The sequence below is a fragment of the Heterodontus francisci genome, chromosome 33 (genome assembly GCF_036365525.1).
Source record: "Heterodontus francisci isolate sHetFra1 chromosome 33, sHetFra1.hap1, whole genome shotgun sequence".
NCBI lineage: Eukaryota > Metazoa > Chordata > Chondrichthyes > Heterodontiformes > Heterodontidae > Heterodontus > Heterodontus francisci.
In genome coordinates, this window is record NC_090403.1 from 18294116 (window position 1) to 18320214 (window position 26099).

General features: G+C 48.6%; 1 protein-coding gene across 1 annotated transcript in view; it reads right to left on the reverse strand.

Annotated features, from left to right (window-relative positions):
• ace (angiotensin I converting enzyme (peptidyl-dipeptidase A) 1) overlaps positions 1-26099 on the reverse strand; it is a 642116-nt gene that overhangs the window by 557412 nt on the left and 58605 nt on the right. The window contains exon 2 of the mRNA XM_068013141.1: positions 10556-10723. Within this exon, the coding sequence (XP_067869242.1) occupies positions 10556-10723 (168 nt within the window). The remainder of the gene's footprint in view (positions 1-10555; positions 10724-26099) is intronic.

Genomic DNA, 26099 nt, shown 5'->3' on the forward strand with positions numbered 1-26099 from the left:
TTCCTGCTAGCACACATTTCCTGGGTTAACTAAGCTTCCACCTGGAACAGATGGGAGTCTTTTCATGTTGTAGGGATGATGATGCAATGCATTCTAGGTCATTTCCTGAGTTAACGCTGGGCAAAGGTCAAGCTTGAGACCTACTAATAAGTGCTGTGATTATGTGTAAGCTTAGCTCAGAGGGTAGCATTTTTACTTCTATGTCAGAAGGTTGTGTGTTCAAGTCCCACTCCAGCCTGTAATCCAGGTTGCCCCTCCAGTTTAGTACTGATGAAGCGCTGTTGGAGGGACCATCCTTTTGACGAGATACTAAACCGTGGTCCAGTCTGCTGCTTATAGGAATGTAAAAGATTGCATGATATGAATTGAAGAAGGACAAGAACTTCTCCTGAAGTCCCGACCAATATTCTTCCCTCAAACAAATTACACCAAAAACAGAATGTATTAATTTCCTGTTTGTGGGACCTTGCTGTTGGTACATAACAACAGTGCTTATTACTTGAAAAGTAATCAGATACAAAGTGCTTTGGGATATTCCGAGGATATGAAAATTCTCTTCGCTCTGGTTGGACTGTATTCTGGGAGGTTTCATCAGATGATCTCATCCACCACCTTTCATCTCCCACATACTCTTGCCATTGATTGACTAGCACGTCAATCCCCATGCCAATCATTTTACTAATGGTGGGTGCAATACCCACAATCCTCTGCACTCCAGAAACTGGTCTATCCATAACCTGGTTTTAATGCTTAGAGTGCATGTGAGCCAGGACTTAGATGTGTTTCAGTCCCGGGTTGTGCTCTCGAGTGTCCGGAGATTATCTTTAATTCTGGGAGACAATCTAGCAAGGATGGCAACCCTAACTCTGCTCCGTGATATTGAATCACTCAGGATAGGCACTGGGCCTTGGCTCTGTTCATAGATTTCTTAATAGAGGCACCAGGTCTACACTGAAAATAAATTTCTCAGTATAGCCATTAGATGCTTTGTGTGTTATTAAATCTCTCTGAAGTCCCCTCAGAAACTTATATGTTTCAGTAAGAAACTTATATGTTTCTTTCTTCTAAACTCCAATGGGTATAAGCCCAACCTGTCCAACCTTTCCTCATAAGACATCCCAGGAATCAACCTACTGAACCTTCTCTGAACTGCCTCCAATGCAAGTATAGCCCTCTTCAAATAAGAAGACCAAAACTGTATGCAGTACTCGAGGTGCGGTCTCACCAATGCCCTGTACAGTTGTAGAAATATTAGATGCTCAGTGTGTTATTAAATCGTTAGTACAGGCACTGGACCCTCAGTGTGTTGTAAGAATTATAAGAAATAGGAGCAGGAGTGTGCCGTACAGCCCCTCGAGCCTGCTCCGCCATTCAATAAGATCATGGCCAATCTGATCTTGGCCCCAACTCTACTTTCCTACCTGTGCCTCATAACCCTTGGATCACCTATTGCTCAGGAAACTGTCTATCTCAGCCTTGAATATATTCAATGATCCATCCACCACAGCTTGCCGGGCTAGAGAACTTCAAACACTAATGACCCTCTGAGAGAAGAAATTCCTCCTCATCTCCATCTTAAATGGGCAAGTCCTTATTCTGAAACTGTGCCCCCTGTTCTAGATTTCCCACGAAGGGAAGCGTCCTCTCAGCATCTACCCTGTCAAACCCCCTCAGAATCTTATATGTTTCAATAAGATCACTTCTCATTCTTGTAAAATCCAATGACTATCGGCCCAACCTGCTCAACCTTTCTTCATGAGACAACCCCTTCATCACATGTATCAACCTAGTGAACCTTCTCTGAACTGCCTCCAATGCAAGTATATCCCTCCTTAAATAAGGGGAACAAAACTGTATGTAGTCTTTTATACTCCAGCCCCCTTGCAATCAAGACCAATATTCTATTTGCCTTGCTAATTACCTGCTGTACCTGCATGCTAACCCTTTGAGTTTCATGCACGAGGACACCCAGATCCCTCTGTACTGCAGCATTCTGTAGTCTCTCTCCATTTAAATATTTTGCTTTTCTATTCTTCCAACAAAAGTGGACAACCTCACATTTGCCCACATTATACTCCATCTACCAAATTTTTGACCACTCACTTAACCTATCTATATCCCTTTGCAGACTCTTTGGGCTGCACTTTACATGTCTGCCGTCTAAACTATGGCAGTCCTCCAGCGCAGACTGCATCTTGCAGAGCCGCCGCGATATTAGACACAGTGGCTCATTTAAATGGCCTGGGCAGACCGCGCCCCACCCCCGATGACGTGGAAGGGGCGGGCGGTCTGTCCCCGGCAATGACATCAGCAGCCTTTACGCAGGCATGGATGCCATTTTTCAAGGGCTTTGAGCCCTTCCATGTAATTTAAATATTTAAATAAAAATGACTTGAAAAAATTAAATAAAGTGGTCCTGACCCTCTTCCCCCCCCCCCGCTATGACCATAAAATTCATTACTTGCCCTCTCCCCCACCCCCGAAACACTTACCTTGTGTTCCTGACCTTCCCCCGCCAAAGTTCATAAACTTTAAACTTTACCCCTTCCCACCACCCCCAGACCAATCAGATAGGTTTGACCCCGCTACCCCCCACCCCCCCACATCCCGCCCTGAACACTCAACTGCTCCCCCCTACCCACCAGTGTTCCACCTCGGATCCCCGGACAGCTCTTATCAAGGTCACAAATGACATTCGATGTGATTGTGATAAAGGTAAATATTCCCTCCCTTTCCTTCTCGACCTGTCTGCACCCTTTGACACGGTTGACCACACCATCCTCCTCCAACACCTCTCCACTGTTGTTCAGCTGTGTGGGACTGCCCTCACCTGTTTATTTTTTCCTATCTAATCATATCCAGAGAATCACCTGCAATGGCTTCTCTTCCCACTCCCACACCGTTACCTCTGGTGTCCCCCAAGGATCTATCCTTGACTCTCTCCTGGTTCTCATCTACATGCTGCGCTCATGACACCATCCGAAAGCACCGTGTTAATTATCACATATATGCCCACGACACTCAGCTCGAACTCAGCATTGCCTCTCTCAACCCCTCCACTGTTGCAAAATTATCAGACTGCTTATCCGACATTCAGTACTGGATGAGCAGAAATTTCCTCCAGTTAAACATTGTGACAACTGAAGCCATTGTTTTCGGTCCCCGTTTCAGAACCTGTTCCCTAGCAACTGTCTCCATCCCTCTCCCTGGCAACAGTCTGAGACTAAACCAGACTGTTCACAACTTTGGTGCCACATTTGACCCCAAGATGAGCTTCTGACCTCATATTCGAGGCATCACTAAGATCGCCTATTTCCACCTTCATAACATCACCCGATTTCGCCCCTCTCTCAGCTCATCTGCTGCTGAAACCCTCATCCATCCCACTGTTACCTCTAGACTTGACTATTCCAACGCACTCCTGGCTGGACTCTCACATTCTTTCCTCCGTAAACTTGAGGTCATCCAAAACTCTGCTGCGTGTGTCCCAACTTGCACCCTGTTCAATTCCCCTATCACCCCTGTGCTCGCTGATCTATATTGGCTCCCGGCCAAGTAAGATCTTGGTTTTAAAGTTCTCAACCTTGTTTTCAAATCCCTCCATGGCCTTGCCCTTCCCTATCTGTAATCTTCTCCAGCCCCACAACTCTCTGACATATCTGCGTTCCTCTAATTCTGTTTTGTTTTGGTCTTTTTAGCATCCCCGATTTTAATCGCTCCAACACTGCCAGCCGTGCGTTCAGCTGCCTAGGCTCCAAGCTCTGGAACTCTCTCCCTCTCTAACTCGCCTTCCCCCTTTAAGACAATTCTTAAATCCTACCTCTTTGACCAAACTTTTGTTTATCTGACCTTGTATCTCCTTATGCGTCTCGGTGGCATATTTTGTTTTATAATGCTCCTGTGAAGCACTTTTTATTTTATTCTGCTAATGGTGCTATATAAATATAAATATAAGTTGTTGTGTTTTGTTCAATCTCCCAGTTCAGGCACTACGCCTGCACTGTGTCACTAACATTAATTTGGACAATGTGATGCCTAATTAATTATTCCTATCAATTCCAGCTTTATATTTACTGCACAAATGTGATCCACGGATTGTGTTATTAGATGTTTTTTGCCTCTCTCCTGCTGCTCTTATTGGCCAGTGTGCCACACTTAGATTGCGTGGTACAGCACTCACGGTCTGTGCCACACATCAGGATTGCTGATATTTAACAAAGTAAATCAAGTTACCAAAAGAGTCTTAAAACAGCTAGCAGGTCAAAGCAGGTACCGATTCACTCATTCTGAAGCAGAGGGCGGCTCCAGAACTGGGACCTGGTCTCTAACTGCCAATCATCAAGTGGGTCTTTATACCGTTCCAAAGTTTGCAGAAGGAAAGAAGAAAATACATCCGTGGCCCAGTAAACAGAAGGTCCTTGTTAAATAAACCAGTTATTTTGCTGGATTCTCCTTTAGTCCTTCCTTATTTCTAATTGCCGTTCTGGCCATTTCTAGGTGTGATCACACATGACAAACAGATAATACATAGAAGCTGGAAAGTGCCCCTCCACTCAGCAAGGGAGCTACTAATTGCAGTGTCCAAAGGTTAGAAAGTTTACAGATGACACAATCTTGCCAAAGTAATAGACTGCGATGAGGATAGTTACAAGCTTCAGGATGACAGAGACAGGATTGGGAAATGGGCAGGAGTTTGTCAGATGGAGTTCAATGTGGAGAAGTGTGAAGTGATGCACTTTGGGAGGATTAACATGGAAAGACAGGATACTAGAAATGGCAGGATTTTCCAAAGTGCAGACAAACCCAGAGAGCTCGGTGTCCATATACACAAATCCTTAAACATGACAGGGCAAGTTGTTAAGGTGGTTAACAAGCATATGGGTTACTAGGATTGATAAACAGAGGAATACAGTATAAAAACAGAGAGATCCAACTCACAATATAACTCACTGTTTGGGCCTCAGCTGGAGTATCAGTCACAGTTATAATGGCACAGAAAGAGGCCATTCGGCCCATCAAGTCCATGTGGACAATTCTGGGCTCCACACTTCAGCAAAGATGTAGAGACATTACAAAAGGTACAGAGGAGGTTTATATGGAGATGTGATCAGGGATGAGGGAATTCAGTTATGAGGACATTTTGGAAAAGTTCGGACTGTTCTCCTTGGAACAGAGAAGGTTAAGGGTTGACCAGATAGAGGTTTTAAAGATGATGAGAGATTTTGGGACAGTAGATGAAGAAAAATTATTCTCCCCAGTGTGTGGGTCAATAAACACAAGCCATAGATTCAAAATCATTGGCAAAAGATCGAGACGGGAGATGAGGAGAATTTTCTTTTCACTCAGAGTTGTCAGGATCTGGAAAGCTCAACTTAAAAAAGTGGTGGAAGCTGAATGGATAAATAATTTTAAAAGGGAGCTGGGTAGGTCCTTGAAGATGAGGAACTTGCAGTGTTAAAGACAAAGAGCGGAGATGTGGGTCTAAACACAACCATTCTTATAAAGAGCCAGCACAGGCATGACAGGCTGAATGGCCTCCAACTGTGCTGCAAGTTCAAAAATTTCAAAAACGCAGAGTGAGGGGTGTTAGAGCGAGGGCAGTGCCAGAGTGAGGGAAGTTGTCAGAGCAAGTGGCGGGAGTCGGAGCGAGGTGGGGTGTCAGAATGAGGGCGTGGCAGAATGAGGGGGGGTGTCGGAGAAAGGCGGGGTGTCAGACAGAGGGGGGTGTCAGAGCAATGGAGTCAGAGTGATGGGGGTGTCAGAGTGAGGGGGTTGTCAGAGTTGGGGGGTGTCAGAGCGAGGGGGGGCTCAGAGTGAGGGGGGTTCAGAGTGAGGGGGTGTCAGAGCAGGGTGTCAGAGTGAGGGGGGGTGTCAGAGCGAGGGGAGGCTCAGACTGAGGGGGGGTTCAGAGTGAGGGGGTGTGAGAGTGAGGGGGGTGTCAGAGCAAGGGGGGGTTGGCAGAGCGAGGGAGGGTGTCAGAGAGAGGGGGGGTGTCAGAGCGAGGGAGGGTGTCAGAGTGAGGGGGCTTTCAGAGTGAGGGGGGTGTCAGAGCGAGGGGGGGTTGTCAGAGTGAGGGGCTGTCAGAATGAGGGGGTGTCGGAGTGACGGGGTGTCGGAGTGAGAGGTTGTCGGAGTGAGGGGTTATCAAGAGTGAGGGGGTTTCGGAGTGAGGGGGTGGCAGAGTGAGGGTATCAGAGTGAGGGGGTGTCGGAGTGAGGGGTATCAGAGTGAGGGGGTGTCGGAGTGAGGTGTATCAGAGTGAGGGGTATTAGAGTGAGGGGGTATCAGAGTGAGGGGGTGTCAGAGCGAGGGGGGGTTGTCAGAGCGAGGGGTGTGTCAGAATGAGGGGGTATCGGAGTGAGGGAGTGTCGGAGTGAGAGGGTGTCGAAGTAAGGGGGTGTCAGAGTGAGGGGATGTCGGAGTGAGGGGGTGTCAGAGTGAGGGGGTGTCAGAGTGAGGGGGTGTCGGAGTGAGGGGATGTCGGAGTGCGGGGGTATCAGAGTGAGGGGGTATCGGAGTGAGGGGGTGTCGGAGTGAGGGGGAGTCGGAGTGAGGGGTATCAGAGTGAGGGGGTGTTGGAGTGAAGGGGTATCAGAGTGAGGGGGTATTAGAGTGAGGGGTGTTGGAGTGAAGGGGATGTCAGAGTTTTGGGGGGTATCTGAGTGAGGGGGTATCAGAGTGAGGGGTATTAGAGTGAGGGGGTATCAGAGTGAGGGGGTGTCAGAGTGAGGGGGTGTCGAACTGAGGGGGTGTCAGAGTGAGGGGATGTCGGAGTGAGGGGGTATCAGAGTGAGGGGATGTCGGAGTGAGGGGCTATCAGAGTGAGGGGGTATCAGAGTGAGGGGGTGTCAGAGTGAGGGGTTATTAGAGTGAGGGGGTGTCAGAGTGAGGGGGTGTCAGAGTGAGGGGGTATTAGAGTGAGGGGGTATCAGAGTGAGGGGGTGTCAGAGTGAGGGGGGTTGTCAGAGCGAGGGGTGTGTCAGAATGAGGGGGTATCGGAGTGAGTGAGTGTCGGAGTGAGGGGGTGTCGAAGTGAGGGGGTGTCGAAGTGAGGGGGTGTCAGAGTGAGGGGGTGTCAGAGTGAGGGGCTTTCAGAGTGAGGGGGTATCAGAGTGAGGGGGTGTCAGAGTGAGGGGGTATCAGAGTGAGGGGGTGTGAGAGTGAGGGGGTATCAGAGTGAGGGGGTGTCAGAGTGAGGGGGATGTCAGAGCGAGGGGTGTGTCAGAATGAGGGGGTATCGGAGTGAGTGAGTGTCGGAGTGAGGGGGTGTCGAAGTGAGGGTGTGTCAGAGTGAGGGGATGTCGGAGTGAGGGGGTATCAGAGTGAGGGGGTATCAGAGTGAGGGGGGTGTCAGAGCAAGGGGGGGTTGTCAGAGCGAGGGAGGGTGTCAGAGAGAGGGGGGGTGTCAGAGCGAGGGAGGGTGTCAGAGTGAGGGGGGTGTCAGAGCGAGGGGGTGTCAGAATGAGGGGATGTCAGAATGAGGGGGCATGTAGGAGTGAGGGGTTTGTCGGAGTGAGGGGTTGTCGGAGTGAGGGGGTGTCGGAGTGAGGGGTTGTTGGAGTGAGGGGGTATCGGAGTGAGAGCGTGTCGGAGTGAGGGGGTGTCAGAGTGAGGGGGTATCAGAGTGAGGGGGGTGTCAGAGTGAGGGGGGATGTCAGAGTGTGGGGGGGTGTCAGAGCGAGGGGGGGCTCAGAGAGAGGGGGGTTTAAGAGTGAGGGGGGTGTTAGAGCAAGGGGGAGTCAGAGCGAGGGAGGGGTCAGAGGGAGGGGGTGTAAATGTGATTATGTGTCGGAGTGAGGGGGTGTCGAAGTGAGGGGGTGTCAGAGTGAGGGGATGTCGGAGTGAGGGGGTATCAGAGTGAGGGTTATCAGAGTGAGGGGATGTCAGAGTGAGGGGGGGCTCAGAGAGAGGGGGGTTTCAGAGTGAGGGGGGTGTTAGAGCAAGGGGGAGTCAGAGCGAGGGAGGGGTCAGAGGGAGGGGGTGTAAAAGTGATTATGTGTCGGAGTGAGGGGGTGTCGAAGTGAGGGGGTGTCAGAGTGAGGGGATGTCGGAGTGAGGGGGTATCAGAGTGAGGGGGTATCAGAGTGAGGGGTTGTCAGAGTGAGGGGGTGTCGGAGTGAGGGGATGTCGGAGTGCGGGGGGTATCAGAGTGAGGGGGTATCGGAGTGAGGGGGTATCGGAGTGAGGGGGTGTCGGAGTGAGGGGTATCAGAGTGAGGGGGTGTTGGAGTGAAGGGGTATCAGAGTGAGGGGGTATCAGAGTGAGGGGTGTTGGAGTGAAGGGGATGTCAGAGTTTTGGGGGGTATCAGAGTGAGCAAGTATCAGAGTGAGAGGGTGTTGGAGTGAGGGGGTATCAGAGTGAGGGGTGTCGGAGTGAGGGGGTGTTGGAGTGAGGGGGTATCAGAGTGAGGGGTGTCGGAGTGAGGGGGTGTTGGAGTGAGGGGGTATCAGAGTGAGGGGTGTCGGAGTGAGGGGGTGTTGGAGTGAGGGGTGTCGGAGTGAGGGGATATCAGAGTGAGGGGTGTCGGAGTGAAGGGGTGTTGGAGTGAGGGGTGTCGGAGTGAGGGGGTATCAGAGTGAGGGGTGTTGGAGTGAGGGGGTGTTGGAGTGAGGGTTGTCGGATTGAGGGGGTGTTGGAGTGAGGGGGTGTTGGAGTGAGGGGTGTCGGAGTGAGGGTGTATCAGAGTGAGGGGTGTCGGAGTGATGGGGTATCAGAGTGAGGGGTGTCAGAGTGAGGGGATGTCGGAGTGAGGGTGTATCAGAGTGAGGGGTGTCGGAGTGAGGGGGTGTCGAAGTGAGGGGGTGTCAGAGTGAGGGGATGTCGGAGTGAGGGGGTATCAGAGTGAGGGGTGTCGGAGTGAGGGGGTGTCGAAGTGAGGGGGTGTCAGAGTGAGGGGATGTCGGAGTGAGGGGGTATCAGAGTGAGGGGGTATCAGAGTGAGGGGGTGTCAGAGTGAGGGGGTGTCGGAGTGAGGGGATGTCGGAGTGCGGGGGGTATCAGAGTGAGGGGGTATCGGAGTGAGGGGGTATCGGAGTGAGGGGGTGTCGGAGTGAGGGGTATCAGAGTGAGGGGGTGTTGGAGTGAAGGGGTATCAGAGTGAGGGGGTATCAGAGTGAGGGGTGTTGGAGTGAAGGGGATGTCAGAGTTTTGGGGGGTATCAGAGTGAGCAAGTATCAGAGTGAGGGGGTGTTGGAGTGAGGGGGTATCAGAGTGAGGGGTGTCGGAGTGAGGGGGTGTTGGAGTGAGGGGATATCAGAGTGAGGGGTGTCGGAGTGAGGGGGTGTTGGAGTGAGGGGGTATCAGAGTGAGGGGTGTCGGAGTGAGGGGGTGTTGGAGTGAGGGGGTATCAGAGTGAGGGGTGTCGGAGTGAGGGGGTGTTGGAGTGAGGGGGTATCAGAGTGAGGGGTCTCGGAGTGAGGGGGTGTTGGAGTGAGGGGGTATCAGAGTGAGGGGTGTCGGAGTGAGGGGGTGTCGGAGTGAGGGGTGTCGGAGTGAGGGGGTATCAGAGTGAGGGGTGTCGGAGTGAAGGGGTGTCGGAGTGAGGGGTGTCAGAGTGAGGGGGTATCAGAGTGAGGGGTGTTGGTGTGAGGGGGTGTTGGAGTGAGGGGTGTCGGAGTGAGGGGGTATCAGAGTGAGGGGTGTCGGAGTGATGGGGTATCAGAGTGAGGGGTGTCAGAGTGAGGGGGTGTTGGAGTGAGGGGTGTCGGAGTGAGGGGGTATCAGAGTGAGGGGTGTCGGAGTGAGGGGGTATCAGAGTGAGGTGTGTCGGAGTGAGGGGGTGTTGGAGTGAGGGGTGTCGGAGTGAGGGGGTATCAGAGTGAGGGGTGTCAGAGTGAGGGGGTATCAGAGTGAGGAGTGTCAGAGTGAGGGGGTGTTGGAGTGAGGGGTGTCGGAGTGAGGGGGTGTTGGAGTGAGGGGTGTCGGAGTGAGGGGGTGTTGGAGTGAGGGGTGTCGGGGTGCGTTCTGATGTGTGATGTGTTTAAAATTTAACAAAGAATTGATAGGGTAGCTACAGAGAAGTGATGCCTCTGACGAGATGCTCCAGGATAATCAGGAAGCACTTGTTCACACAAAGGGTGGGAAAACTTTGGATTTGCCACTTCCTCAAAGGCTAATGATGCTGAGGGGCAATCAGATTTTTAAGACTAAGATCGATAGATTTTGTGAGGTAATGGTATCAACATCAATAATATACATTTATAAAGTACCTTTATCGTAATAAACGATATGAAGCAAAGAAGGTTAAATGTAGTTGAGATGCAGATCAACCATGATCTGTTTGAATGGCAGAACAGGATCAAGGGGCTGAATGGCCTCCTCCTGTTCTTATGAAGCAATTGTCTTTGGGCCTCAACACAAACTCCCTCTGGCTAGACTTTTGACAAAACCAGACCATTCGCAACATTGCCTCCAGTTGGTCTTGAAGCTGCCTTGGGGAGGTTCGTGACCTCCTTAGGAAGGCCAGCGAGAAGACGAAGAGTTAAAGTGGTGGCCTTGGTGAAGGCAGTGGTGGTCCTGGGGTGACAGGTTGTTCCGATAATACAAAGAATTTACCTTCTTTCTCTCATCGGGTAAGAGGTTAGCAGGGCCCAGGATATTAATCTGATTGATGATTTTCGTCAAGCTCGTGTCATTGAAATTGTCCTTGATGTTGTCAAACAATTCCTTTGCTTTCTTGGCCCAAGCTTCCACAAATTCCTGTTCCTCCAGGGAGGCATTTATCTGTGTGTAAGAGAATAAGGCAATCTGTTACTAACATTAATGCCCTGCTTGTACTGAACTCCTCCTCTACCAGTTTTACCTCAACTCTCTGCACGAGGCATAGCACTCTCAGAAAAATAAAAACAGAAAGTGCTGAAAGCGCAAGCACTCTCAGAGACCTTGTTCAGGTGACAAGATGTTCGACCATGAAGAGGTCATGGTTGTCCTTACTCACACTTTGAGCAGGGGTCACTAGAACAGGAATCCCTGATTAATTTCCTTGCCCCTGTCCCAGGATCCTGAGCCCACTCTAGTGGCTTTTTTATAACCAGCTCAAACTAGCTCAGCATAGACCAAGGATAGAACTTCCTACACCCTCAGTGACCAACAGAATTCTGGGGCAGTGTCGGAGGACTCCCTCACCTGTCTCTCACCATCCTACCTGTCCTGGAGTGTTTGATGGGACGGTGTAGAGGGAGATTTACTCTGTATCCCCACCACTAATGACCCTTACCTTGAAAGAACATTCACAAATAAAACAATCTTTAAAAGCACCAGCCCTGAAATTCCATGGAGGGTTTTCTCCCAGCCTTCCTGCTATACGTCTGACAGGAGACAAGGAAATCTCCCTGGAATTCCAGGCCACTGTCTGATTGAGTGAACAAAGGTAATTTTTGGTTCCACCCATAGGTGGAAAATGGGGAATAGCGGGTTAGGCATCCCACCAGAATTTCAATTCCATCGTGGAACAGGCGGACGATCCACTCCTGCCCACTATCCACCCACACCGAAATCAAACCTCATGCCCAATGTGCCAGTTGTGCTCGAATGCTGGGGGTTCTCCATCAGCCGCTGTCTCTCATGAAACTTGAGTCTCTGAATGGTTCAGCACTGGATATTCTCAAATCAATATATACAGGGAAGTTGATTTTAATTGGTTACTGTATAAAGTGAGCATAGCCAAATGGAGAAATGCAAGGAAATCTCCGAAATAAAGGAAAGACTTGCATCTATACAACTCCTTTTAGGACATCCCAATGTGCTTTACAGCTAATTAAATACTTCTGAAGTGTAGTCACTGTTGTAACGCAGGACACAGAGCAGCTAATTTGTAGACAGCAAGTTCCCGCAGACAGCAATACCAATAACCAGTTAATCTTTTATTTTCAAGTGTTATAGCCAGGTGATAAGGAGTATGGGTGGTTCCCACTGTTCACTTCCCAACTGGCCGCACCAAGTGATTTTGTTACTAGGGTTTTAACCCCTTTGTGTTTTATCTGTCAAATAAACAGACAGTGACAGGCTTTCTTGTAAGTTTAAAACAGAAGATTAAGTATTTATTGAGCAATATTCACTCCCGAATTTGTCGAAGCTGCATAGACACCCTCAGTCACTCTCTCTCACACAGAAACACACTCAAGAGATAGATAGAGAGGAAAAGCGGTAAGTGGTTTGAAGTGAGGTAGGTTGTCGGGGTTCACGATAAACCTGTTGAATCCACTCGGAGGTCAGTTTCTCTTTTAAAGTTGCAAGCCTGGGTTGTTAGTGAATTCTTCTGGTGGTTGGGACCTCACTCTGGAGATGGGGATCACTTTCAGTTCTCTGCTGCAACCAGTTGAAGTGTAGAATTCACAACAAGGCGCCTTCTTTGGCTTTTGCTGGATCTCTCCCAGCTCTCAGCTAGACAGGCTTTCATGATGTTTGTTCTGGTTCGCTCCTCTCTCTCTCTCTTGTTCTCTCTCCAGAGAGCTACTTTTTGAGGCAAAAATTCCTCACAGGTTGCCTCTGTTGGGAGACGCAGATCCCCCTCCCTGTGGTGACCAACAATGGCCCAGGATGTGGCTACTTCACACGTTCTTTGTTTCAGAAGAACCCATTCAATTCAAAAATATAAACAGAAGCTGCTGGAAATACTCAGCAGGTCAGGCAGCATCTGTGGAGAGAGAAGCAGAGTTAACGTTTCAGATCAGTGACCTTTCATCAAAACTCTGCTTCTCTCTCCAAAGATGCTGCCTGACCTGCTGAATATTTCTAGCACTTTCTGTTTTTTTTCAGATTTCCAGCATCTACAGAATTTTGCTTTTACCCGTTCAATTCAAAAATGTCTCTTGATGGCTTCAGGATGTGTGTAATTGAGTCCTCTTAGCTTGAAATGTATCCTTTTGTCCTTAACAGACAGTAAGACAGTTTGAATATATAGGCCCTGGTCGTTTGACCTTTGATGGCCATTTTTGCAGCACATTGCTCACTTTTTTAAAGGAAAAGTCATTTTTTATAACTCTTCAGTTTGGGTTCTGTATTTTCAATCGCTGACAATCGAACGTGACAATAGGCATGTTGGTTGAGGGATGAATATTGGACAGGGCACAGGAGAGAACTGCCCAGCTCTTCTTTGAAATAGTGTCAGGGAGTCTTTTGCATTCACCTCAGAAAGCAGATGGGGACATAGTTTAACATTGCATCTGAGGAACAGCACCCCTATAGCACTGCATTGAAGTGTCATTCTGGATTTTATGTTCAAGTCTCTGGAGTGGTTCTTGAACCCATGACGTTCTGAATCAGAGGCAAAAGAGCTACCAACTGAGCCAAAGCTAACACTGGGGCATACTCGATTGTGCCCGTTGTCAGATTTTCTGGTTGGGTTTTGCTTTGTGCCACGTTCGAGTCTGAGTCACTGAATAGCCATTAGGGTCAGAATCGCTCATCCATATTTTGGATTTAGGCCAATCACAGTGCCCAAACACTGCTCAAATGATTTTATTGAATGAAGCTGAGGCAGGCTTACAGTTGAAGGCAATCAGAGACCTTCTTTATCTTGATCTTTGTAATAATTCCAACATGGCCCGAGGCAGGAAACATTGTGAACTGTTTGAAATGTCAGAATCTTCAGATGAATATCAAACAGCTTCAAAAAGGCCCAAGAATTTGCAGTTAATTGCATTAACATTCCGCCCCGATGTTATTCTTTAAGTGCCCAAAATAATTTCTTCTTCTTTAAGCCAACATCGGCCCTAGGTTTCCTCAGACATTAAATAGAATTACATAGTATTTACAGCACAGGAACAGGCCAATTGACTCAAGATGTCCATGCTGGTCTTTCTGCTCCACGCAAGCCTCCTCCAACTCTACATTCTCTATTCCTATCAGTATATCCTTCTATTCCTTTCTTCCTCATGTACCTATCTAGCTTCTCCTTAAATACATCTACACTATTCACCTCAATGACTCCCATGTGGTATCAAGTTCCACATTCTCAACTCTCTCTGGGGAAAGAAGTTTCTCCTGAATTCCTTATTGGGTTTATTGGAGACTATTTTATATTTATGGGCCTAGTTTTGGACATTCTACTGCTATACTTATACAGCACCAGAATTCTGCCATGCATTGGAAACCACAGTTATCCTGTGCAGCTGTAGAAAAAGTGCGAGGAAATTCAGGGACTCATTCCCATCTAAAACGGGCAATCAGAGCTGCTACTTGTACCATTTTTGGAGGCGGATTTAAAGAGTTGCATAGTCAGACTTGAAGCGACATTTTCTGGCGGAGACTGAACATTTTCTTTGTTTCTTTCCTGTTCCCCTTCAATTGGTCAGAAAGCTTTTTGCCAAGTTGTCTGGCACTGCCTGGCTTTTGCTGCAAATATTAGGACAAATCATTTTATTATCGCAATCTTCTATTATTAAGTTTTTTAAAGGTAGAAGAAACAATGGGCTGGATTTTATGGGCCCCCCCTGACATGGGGTTGGAGGTGGCGGGGGGGGGGGGTGCCGATAGAATCCTGATGGGAGGCCGGGGGTGGGGGGTGGGGGCCGTGGAGAGTCCTTTGCCTCCCCATCTCCAAGCGACTTTGTCGGGGAATGGGTTAGGCTGATAATGGCCTTCTCGCGCAGAGGCCAATTGAGGGTCTTAAGTGGCCTATTAATGGCGACTTAAGGCCTCTTCTGCCGATGCTGCGATCTAAATACGAGGTGCTCTCCCTGCAGGCTTGGGAGGGGGCGTCCCTCCTCCGTGGGCAATCTGTGGCCCATGGAGGAGCCTGGTTGGCAAAAACTGCAATTCCCTGGACTCCCATCCCCATGTATCTCACAACTACCCTCCCACTCCCTTGGTGGGGCCAGTCGGGAAGGCCCCAGCACCCGCCTCTCTTACCTGAGGTCCGGTGCTCGAGCACTGCGCTTGGGTCCAAGGTCTCTGCAGTACCGGCAGTGGTCACTGCTCCCAGTCAAGCACAGGGCCGGCAGCTCTTGGAGGTGGGATTCCTGCCTTTAAAGAGAAGGGGATCCCAGTGCCAGGCACTTAGCTTCTGGAATAATGGAGGATCATGCCCAGGGTGGGGGTGGGGGGCTGCTTGAAAGGGCAGAGATAGTGCTCCCCCCCCGCACTTCCGACCAGGCGCCACAAAATCTAAGCCAACAACCTTGTATTTATATAATGCCATTGATGTAATAAAACAGACCAAGGCGTTACACAGGAGGGTTATATTGCAAAACGTGACACCAAATCACATAAGGAGATATTAGGTCAGATCACCAAAAGCTTAGTCAAAGAGGTAGGTTTTGTAGTATAAGGGTATAAAAGGATTAGTCTTGAGAGAGAGAATGTAAAGATTACTACCCACCATGAGGAGGTAAGTGATCATGTGGAAGAGACTCGAGAACAGTTACAGCATGGATTTTGAAGGAGACACACAGGCTAGTATGGAGTGTATATAGTTACTATGCAATAATGTTTAATGTTTAAACACTACAGTCTAAGAACCTCCCTGGCTACATGCTAGATGGTGGCAGCATAAAGAACCAAATATAAAACAGGTTTTAAGGAGCGAGTTAAAGGTAGGAAGAGAGGTGGAGAGGTAGAGAGGTACAGGGAGGGAATTTCAGCGCCTAGGGCTTTAACAGTTGAAGGCACAGCCGTCAATGGTGGAGCGATTAAAATCAGGGATGTTCAGGAGAATTAGAGAAGTGTAGATATCTCGGAGGGTTGTGGGGCTGATGGAGATTACAGGGATAGGGAGGGGTGAGGCGATGGAAGGATTTAAAAATAAGGATGAGATTTTAAAATTGACGTGTTGCTTAACCAGGAGCCAATGTAGGTCAGCAAGAACAGGAGCGATGGCTGAACAGATCTTGGTGTAAGTTGGGACACGGGCTTGGATGACCTCAAGTTTTTGGAGGGTAGAATGTTTGAGAGCAGCCAGGAGTGCGTGGGAATAGTAAAAAATCTAGAAGTTCCCAAGGCATGGATGAGGGTTTCAGCAGCTGATGAGCTGACAGTAGGGGTGAATTTGAGCAAATTTATGAGGTGGAAAGAGGTGGTCTGAGTATTGACGCGAATATGTGACTGGAAGCCCACCTTGGGGTCAAGTATGACACCAAGGTTGCAAACAGTCTGGCTTAATCTCAGACTGTTGCCAGGGGGAGGGATGGAGTCAGTAGCTGAGGAACAGAGCTTGGAGTGGGGATCAAAAATAATGACTTCAGTTTTCACAATGTTTAATTGAGGAAATTTCTGCTCATCCAGTACTGGATGTCGGACAAGCAGTTGGATAATTTAGCAAGAGTGGAGAGTCGGAAGAGGTGGTGGTGAGGTAGAGCTGAATGTCGTCAGCGTACATGTCACTGAGGGGCAGCATGTAGATGAGAAATAAGAAGGGACCAAGGATAGACCCTTGGGGGACACCAGAGGTAACGGTGTGGGAGCAGGAAGTGAAGCCATTACAAGTGATACTCTGGCTGCGATTAGATAGATAAGAATGGAGCCAGGTGAGTGCAGTCCCACCCAGCTGGACGATAGTGGAGAGATGTTAAAGGAGGATAGTGTGGTCAACCATGTCAAAGGCTGCAGACAGGTCAAAAGGATGAGGAGGAATGTTAACCTTTGTCACAATCACATAGGATGTCATTTGTGACTTTGATGAGAGCAATTTCCCTACAGTGGCAGGGGCAGAAACCTGATTGGAGGGATGCAAGCATGGCGTTCGAGGAAAGATGGGCACTTTTTGGGATTTGGGAGGCACCAGGACGTTCAAGAACTTTGGAGAGGAAAGATATATTGGAGATGGGGTGTGAATTAGTAAAATGATGGAAAATGCTATCAAGCAGCACTTGCTTAGCAATAACCTGTTCAGTGACGCTCAGTTTGGGTTCCGCCAGGGCCACTGAGCTCCTGACCTCATTACAGCCTTGGTTCAAACATGGACAAAAGAGCTGAACTCAAGAGGTGAGGTGAGAGTGACTGCCCTTGACATCAAGGCAGCATTTGACCAAGTATGGCATCAAGGAGCCCTAGCAAAACTGAGGTCAATGGGAATCAGAGGGAAAACTCTCCACTGGTTTGGGTCATATCTAAGACAAAGGAAGATGGTTGTGGTTGTTGGTCAATCATCTGAGCTCCAGGACATCACTGCAGGAGTTCCTCAGGGTAGTGTCCTAGGCACAGCCATCTTCAGCTGCTTCATCAATGACCTACCTTCAATCATAATGAAGAATGCATGAGGGCATGCCAGGAGCAGCACCAGGCATACCTCAAAATGAGGTGTCAACCTGGTGAAGCTACAACACAGGACTACTTGCATGCCAAACAGCATAAACTGCATGCGATAGACAGAGCTAAGTGATCCCATAACCAACAAATCAGATCTAAGCTCTGCAGTCCTGCCACATCCAGTTGTGAATGGTGGTGGACAATTAAACAACTAACAGGAGGTGGTGGCTCCACAAACATCCCCATCCTCAATGAAAGGGGACCCCAGCACATCAGTGCAAAAGATAAGGCTGAAGCATTTGCAACAATCTTCATCCAGAAGTACCAAGTTGATGATCCATCTCGGCCTCCTCCTGAAGTACCCAACATCACAGATGCCAGACTTCAGCCAATTCGATTCACTCCGCGTGATATCAAGAAACGACTGAAGGCACTGGATACTGCAAAGGCTATGGGCCTGACAACATTCCGGCAATTGTACTGAAGACCTGTGCTCCAGAACTTGCTGCATCCCTAGCCAAGCTGTTCCAGTACAGCTACAACACTGGCATCTACCCTGCAATGTGGAAAATTGCCCAGGTATGTCCTGTACACAAAAAGGAGGACAAATCAGACCTGGCCAATTACCGCCCCATCAGTCTACTCTCAATCATCAGTAAAGTGATGGAAGGTGTCATCAACAGTGCCATCAAGCAGCACCTGCTTAGCAATAACCTGTTCACTGACACGCAGTTTGGATTCTGCCAGGGCCACTCAGCTCCTGACCTTATTACTGCCTTGGCTCAAACATGGACAAAAGAGCTGAACTCAAGAGGTGAGGTGAGAGTGACTACCCTTGACAACTAGACAGCATTTGACCAAGTATGGCATCAAGGAGCCCTAGCAAAACTGGAGTCAATGGGAATTGGGGGAAAACTCTCCGCTGGTTAGAGTCATACCTAGTGCAAAGGAGGATGGTTGTGGTTGTTGGAGGTCAATCATCTCAGCTCCAGGATATTGCTGCAGGAGTTCCTCAGGGTAGTGTCCTAGGCCTAACCATCTTCAGCTGCTTCATCAATGACCTTCCTTCAATCATAAGGTCAAAAGTGGGGATGTTTGCTGATGATTGAATGATGTACAGCATCATTTGTGCCTCCTCAGATACTGAAGCAGTCCGTGTAGAAATGCAGCAAGACTTGGACAATATCCAGGCTTGGGCTGATAAGTGGCAAGTAACATTCGCGCCACACAAGTGCCAGGCAATGACCATCTCCAACAAGAGAGAATCTAACCATCTCCCCTTGACATTCAATGGCATTACGATCGCTGAATCCCCCACTGTCATGCAGGCCCCCCACCTGCCAGGAATGAGGCACATATATTTCACCACATGGACATTATATTTTAAAACTTGTTGCTGGGAAGAAATGAAGACCTATTACAAGGGGTTGCCAAGCCCCTGACTGGGAAGACATTTTTTGCATGCTAGCAGACAGTGTTGGAACAAAGGAACCAGTCCCTGCTCCCCAATACACAGAAGAAACCTGGTCAAACCAGTCGGTCACGTGGCCACCTGCTGGCCAACTAAATTGGTGAAATGGTGTTTGAAGACAGAAAGCTGCTCCTGGACTAAAAAGATCTCTTGTGGCTGGCTTGGTGCAGCCTCCCCTGTCTGCTTCCATCTCTTTCTCATGGAACTGAAGACCCATTGAAGACACATGAACCCCAAAAGAGAAAAGTCTCCTGCAGTGAACAAGGTTTAAGAAGAATACTGGGCTCCAATGAAAAGCAAGATCTACCTACCATCAAGGACTCTACAGTGAGCCCGAAGCACAGTAAAAAAACTCTCTTCAGAGATTGCCTCAAACCTTTTCACTCTACTTCTCTTCTGCTCTTTTCTGTCCCTATTTGCATGTGTGTGTCGCGGGTGCATGCTAGCGTGGGGCGCGATGTGTATCTGTAGGCATTAACCGAATTAGAGTTTGTAGTTTAAGTTTTAATAAATTTCACTTTTCTTCTTTAAACCTAAGAAAGCCTGTTTGTGCTCATTTCATTGCCTTTTGATTGGAAAGCAGTGAACGAGGATTCACCAAGGGGGAGCTAAAAACAGTGTGTCTAAACAAAACTCTGTTACAACAAGACCAGGTAAAAGCTGAAAGAGACCCCTAGACACCTTTCTCACCTGGTCGTAACACCCACTATCAACATCCTGGGGGTTACCATTGACCAGAAACTGAACTGGAGTAGCCATATAAATACCATGGCTACAGGAGAAGGTCAGAGTCTAAGAGTCTTGTGGAAAGTAACTCACTTCCTGATTCCCCAAAGCCTGTCCACCATCTAAAAGGCACAAGTCAGGAGTGTGATGGAATACTTTCCACTTGCCTGGATGGAAGCGACTTCAACAACACTCAGGAAGCTCGACACCATTCAGGACAAAGCAGCCAGCTTGATTGGCACCCCATCTACAAACATTCACTCCCTCCACCACCGACGCACAGTGGCAGCAGTGTGTACCATCTACAAGATGCACTGCAGCAATGCACCAAGGCTCCTTAGATAGCACCTTCCAAACCCGCGACCTCTACCAACTAGAAGGACAAGGGCAGCAAATGCATGAGAACACTACCACCTGCAAATTCCCCTCCAAGCCACACACCATCCTGACTTGGAACTATATCGCCGTTCCTTCACTGTCACTGGATCAAAATCCTTCCTAACAGCACAGTGGGTGTACCTACCCCACATGGACTGCAGAGGTTTCAGAAGTCATCTCACCACAACCTTTTCAAGGGCAATTAGAGATGGGTCATAAATGCTGGCCTAACCGGTGATGCCCACATCACCATAATTGAATAAAAAAATAAAATTTGCAGGGGTGAAGGGCTTGGTTTTGAGGACAGGGGTGATTTAGAGGAGAGAGGGACAACACCTGAAGAGAGAGAACTGTTCACAATATTAGCTAACATGGGGACCAGGAGGGCAAGGAGGGTGATCAACAGTTTAGTGAAAATAGGGTCAAGGAGCAGGAAGTGGGTCTCATGGACAAGATGAGCTCAAAGAGGGAATGAGGGAAGAAACTAGAGAAAGATACGAGTTCAGGGCTAGTGCAGGAGGGAGCATTAGACAAAGTTTGGCCAGTGGGCTAGTGGTAGGGAGGGACATGGCAGAGGCATCTGATTGGATGGTCTCAATCTTAATGACACAGAGGTCCATGAGCTCCTTGCACTTATTGTTGGATGTGAGGGTGGAGGGGACACGGCAAAGAGGATTAAGAAGACGTTTTGCAGTAGGTAAAAGAAGCCGGAGTTTAGTTTTGCATACCAGGATGATCCTGGAATAGTGAACAGTTTTAGCAGATGAAAGTGGGACCTGATAGTGTTTTTACGTGGTCCAGCCAGATCTGGCAGTGGATGGATAAACCAGTTTTCCGTCATATGCTTTTAAGTTTGCATCTCTTGGACTTAAGGGAGTGGAAATGAGGGCCTTAAAAGGAGGAACGGCCAGGGTGAGAAAGAGAGAAATAGTTTTACTGGGGACCAGGATCTTAAAGGTGGAGGTGAGGGTGGGTTTGAGCAAATCATTAGCCTCAGAAATGTCATGGTGAACAGAGGCTAAACTCCAACCAGAAAGGATTGCAAAAGTGCAGTTGTAAGTGAGTTCCGGGAGACTTTTTTCAGGGGCGGACACAGAAGGAAGTTGGATTGGGAGGGGGAGTGGGATGTGGATGAAGAGTGATACAAGAAAGTGATCAGATCTAGTGTTATCTGTGATTGATACAATGGGAGCAGAGAGGCCACGTGAAATGGCAAGGTCAAAGGGATGGCCATGGAACAAAAAGATGATCGGGCCAGGCTGTACCAGAGGCAAATTGCCAATACGCTGTGATCTAGATTTCTTGGCTGAGGCACATTCTTCTGCTAAAGACCAGACAGACGCAGCTATATAGGCACCACCTAATCAAATATTCAGCTATACCAGCCTGACTATTAAATCTGTGTAACACACTCTGGCCTGTGTTTTCTGAGTGGTGAGGAGATGATTTGCTGGATGCCTCAGCTGGCCATTGTACTATCCTGCAAGCCTCACCTTGCTCAGTAACACGTGACCTCACTGACACTGTAGCTACAAACCGCAGATGGAAACTAAAATCTCAGAGGCAGTTTTTGTGCAAAGCGCTTCAACTGAAGAAATCTGCCACTTGAATTCATGTGGGAGTTCTGTTCTAAAAGTGATAGTGGAAAATGCCAGATGCTAGTGTGTACCTGACACATAATACTGATATCCACAAGGTCACCATGTAGGCAAACATCACTGCAAACCTTTCATCCTGTTTAACGCACAGTTTGATTACCATCTGAAGAACCAGCGAGGTCGGTGCTTCCTCCTTTGGGGGCAATCCAGGGCCCCTGGGCTGTCCGCCTCAGCAGTGGTCGCTCCTCCGCCACCCCCCATCCCTGGGAGGTCCTCAATCCCCGAGCCTCACTAAGCCCACCCCCTATCCTGCCACCAGGACTGCCTGAATGGCCCTGGTGACCCCAACCCCACTCACCTCTCCCAGGGCCAGTGGACTGGTGGTGCTGCAGAGCTGCCTGCCCTCCGATTGGCCAGCAGCTCTTGGAGGTGGGAGCTTGTCCCTTAAAGGGGCGGCGTCCTGGACAGCGGGCAGTTAATTTCCTGCCTGCCATGAAATGACAACGGGGGTGTGACGGAGGTCCGAGGGGGGGGTCTCCTCCCACCTTCAGCCCACCGCCAGGAACCCTGTCTTCAGAACAAAATCCAGTCCTCAAGGGGAACTAGGGGTGGGCAATAAAAGCCTTGCCAATGACATCCAAATTTTGTGAATTAATAACTATAATGAATAAAAATGTCCTGGGGCTGTGATGACTGACCTCCAACAACCACAAAAATCTTCCTGTGTGTCTGGTATGTACCCTGGCAGGATTTGTGCATGCAAATTTAATACAAAGTCATCTTCAACAGTTTGAAGTGGAATGTAAGGGATGGACAGCATCCTTTGATGAGCTGTGATGTATTTACACTGTGCTGCTACCTCTACTTTTAGCAGTAATACCAATGGATCGGTGGTGTAGATTTTAGTTCATCATCATCATTATCATCCCTCGGCTATTGCTGGAGCTCCTGTGACTGTCCTCTACACCTCTTGAATATCGAGGGGGCATGATCCCTGGTGTTGTGTTTCCAAAAGTGCATGGGCGGCTCTTTCAGTGACTTGTGGCCTGCTGGCTCTTCACGTCTTGGACATTCTCCTTGACCTCGGCCCCCATCAACAGCAGCAGGAGCCAATTTTGCAACTTTTCTGGAGTCGGAACATTTGCCTCTGTTTCTCTCTCTCACATTCTGAACACGTTTAAGGATGAAGAACTTGTTGATGTTCACCTTGATCTCTTCCAACCTGTGCGTCAAGGACTCAGACAGTTGATTCACAGTTCTCCAATCTTTGTCATCCCTTTCGAGTTCCTCAATGTTTTCTAGGGTCAACAGTTTCACGTTCAGCTCCCAGCATCCCCTGCCAAACCTCTGGTCTTCCTGCAGGTGGCTAGTAGGAGGCAGTGGTCAGGGAAGAATACCAACATGGCATCGGAGGATCTGATCGTGAGTACTTGAGACACAAACAGAATGTCTATCCTGGAACGGACGGATCCACCTGGCTTCGACCAGGTAGATCTATACAGTGTTCCAGCTGTACAACGTGAAGCCTACAGACAGCACGGCCTCCCAATCATTCCTGTCCTCTACCAGGGGAGCCTTAGATGACAGTACATGGGAGAGTCTGGACAACCCACTAACTCTGGATGAGCTGTCAAACGCTGTCCGGTCCCTTGAGACGAGTAAAACGCCTGGGAGTGACAGTTTCCCAGCTGAGTTGTATTCAACTATGTGGGACTGGATTGGCCCAGACCTGCTGGAAGTGTATGAGAGTATGCTCCTGGCCAGCAGCATGTCACAATCCATGAGGAAAGGCATCATCACCCGCATCTAAAAGCGGAAGGGGGAGAGGGAGGAAATCAGAAATTGGCAGCCCATCTCACTGCTTAATGTGGACTACAAAATTCTGTCCAAGGTCATTGCCAATCGGGTCAAGTCTGCTCTGGAGTTGGTGATTCACCCCATCAGACCTGTACTGTACCTGGCAGGAAGATCTCTGATAGCCTCGCGCTACTCAAGGATACAATTGCCCATGTGTAGGACAGGAGGGTGGACACCTGCTTTATCAGCTTGGACCAAGAGATGCCTTTGACAGAATATCGCACACCTACATGATGAATGTGCTCTCCAAGATGGGGTTTGGAATGGGAATCTGCAATTGGATCCAAATGCTCTACACAAATATCAGTAGCACAGTTTCAATCAATGAGTGAGTATCAGAAAGCTTCCCGATCAAATCCGGAGTCGGGCGGGGCTGTCCTCTCTCTTCTCTCTTGCTTGTGTGCTTCTGAATCCTTCGCTGAGTCCATCAGGAAAGATACAGACATGAGAGGGGTGACAATCTCAGGTAGTGGAGGCTCGCAGTTCAAAGTTTCCCCATTGCTGTCTTCTGCTCAGATCTGCTGTCAGTTTGCAGACCAGTTCAAACTGACCTCAAGAGCCCAGGAAAATCACGGCAAGAGCGAGGCCATGTTCTTTGGGAACTGGGCTGACTGATCCTTTGTCCCCTTCACCATCAGGTCAGACTACCTGAAGGTGCTGGGGATACGGTTCCGAGAGGCTGGGACGTGCACCAAGGGGAGGAGTTCATAGCCAAAGTCATAGCCAAAAACTAGGCATGTAGGAGTGATAGCCCCTCTCCATTGTGGGTAGGAACCTGTTCATCAGGTGCGAGGTGCTCTCAGTGATGCTATACGTGGTGCAAGTCTGGCCCAGACCCCACTCCTGCACCATGGAGGTTACCTGAACCATGAATGAAAATGGACAGTGTTCACAGGAACACGGTGTATGAATCTCTAGATAAAGGGGGAGAAATATTCCTAACAATACCCTTATCCTAATGGCCATCTTTGTGTGCTGCTGCATGAAGTTGTGCCTAGACCCTCAATACGCAAATACCAAGTGTCACTACGTGCTGAGGTTCTATCTGTCCCCAGTTTTGCCAAGGATTTGTCTGTAGTATAAGGTTCTGAAAGGGTTAATCTTCAGAGTGTGTAAAGAATACCTCCTACCATGATGATGTAAGAGATCACATGTCACAGAATCACAGAATAATACAGTGCAGAAGAGGCCCTTCGGCCCGTCGAGTCTGCACCGATGCATTAACGACACCTGACCTGTCTACCGAATCCCATTTGCCAGCACTTGGCCCATAGCCTTGAATGTTATGATGTGCCAAGTGCTCATCCAGGTACTTTTTAAAGGATGTGAGGCAACCCGCCTCTACCACCCTCCCAGGCAGAGCATTCCAGACCGTCACCACCCTCTGGGTAAAAAAGTTCTTCCTCAAATCCCCATTAAACCTCCCGCCCCTCACCTTAAACTTGTGTCCCCTAGTAACTGACCCTTCAACTAAGGGGAACAGCTGCTCCCTATCTAACCTGTCCATGTCCCTCATAATCTTGCACACCTCGATCAGGTCACCCCTCAGTCTTCTCTGCTCCAGCGAAAACAACCCAAGCCTATCCAACCTCTCTTCATAGCTTAAATGTTCCATCCCAGGCACCATCCTGGTGAATCGCCTCTGCACCCCCTCCAATGCAATCACATCCTTCCTTTAATGTGGCGTCCAGAATTGCACACAGTACTCCAGCTGTGGCCTTACCAAAGTTCTGTACAACTCCAACATGACCTCCCTGCTTTTGTAATCCATGCCTCGATTGATAAAGGCAAGTGTCCCATATGCCTTTTTCACCACCCTATTAACCTGCCCTTCTGCCTTCAGAGATCTATGGACAAACACACCAAGGTCCCTTTGTTCCTCGGAACTTCCAAGTGTCAGGCCATTCATTGAATACTTCCATGTCACATTACTCCTTCCAAAGTATATCACCTCACACTTTTCAGAGTTAAATTCCATCTGCCACTTTTCTGCCCATTTGACCATCCCGTCTATATCTTCCTGTAACCCAAGACACTCAACCTCACTGTTAACCACTCGGCCAATCTTTGTGTCATCTGCGAACCTACTGATCCTAACCCCGCACATAGTCATCTATGTCGTTTATATAAATGACAAACAATAGGGGACCCAGCACAGATCCCTGTGGTACGTCACTGGACACTGGCTTCCAGTCACTAAAACAGCCGTCTGTCATCACTCTCTGTCTCCTATAGCTAAGCCCGATTTTGAATCCACCTTATCAGGTTACCTTGTATCCCATGTGCATTTACTTTCTTGATAAGTCTCCCATGTGGGACCTTGTCAAAGGCTTTGCTGAAATCCATGTAAATTACATCAACTGCACTACCCTCATCTACACATCTGGTCACATGCTCAAAAAATTCAATCAAATTTGATAGGCATGATCTCCCTCTGACAAAGCCATGCTGACTATTCCTAATCAAATTTTGCCTCTCCAAGTGGAGATAGATTCTCTCCTTCAGAATTTTATCCAATAGTTTCCCTACCACTGATGTGAGACTCACTGGTCTATTGTTTCCTGGCTTATCTCCACAACCTTTCTTAAATAGTGGGACCACATTAGTTGTTCTCCAGTCCTCTGGCACCTCCCCGATGGCCAGAGAGGAATTAAAAATTTGGGTCAGAACCCCTGCAATCTCTACCCTCGCCTCCCACAGCATCCTGGGACACAAATCGTCCGGACCTGGAGATTTGTCCACCTTAAGCCTGCCAAAACCTCCAATACCTTGTCACTCCTTATGACAATTTGCTCAAGAACCTCACAGTCTCTGTCTCTGAGTTCCATATCTACTTTCTCATTCTCTTGGGTGAAGACAGATTTGAAGTATTCATTCAACACCC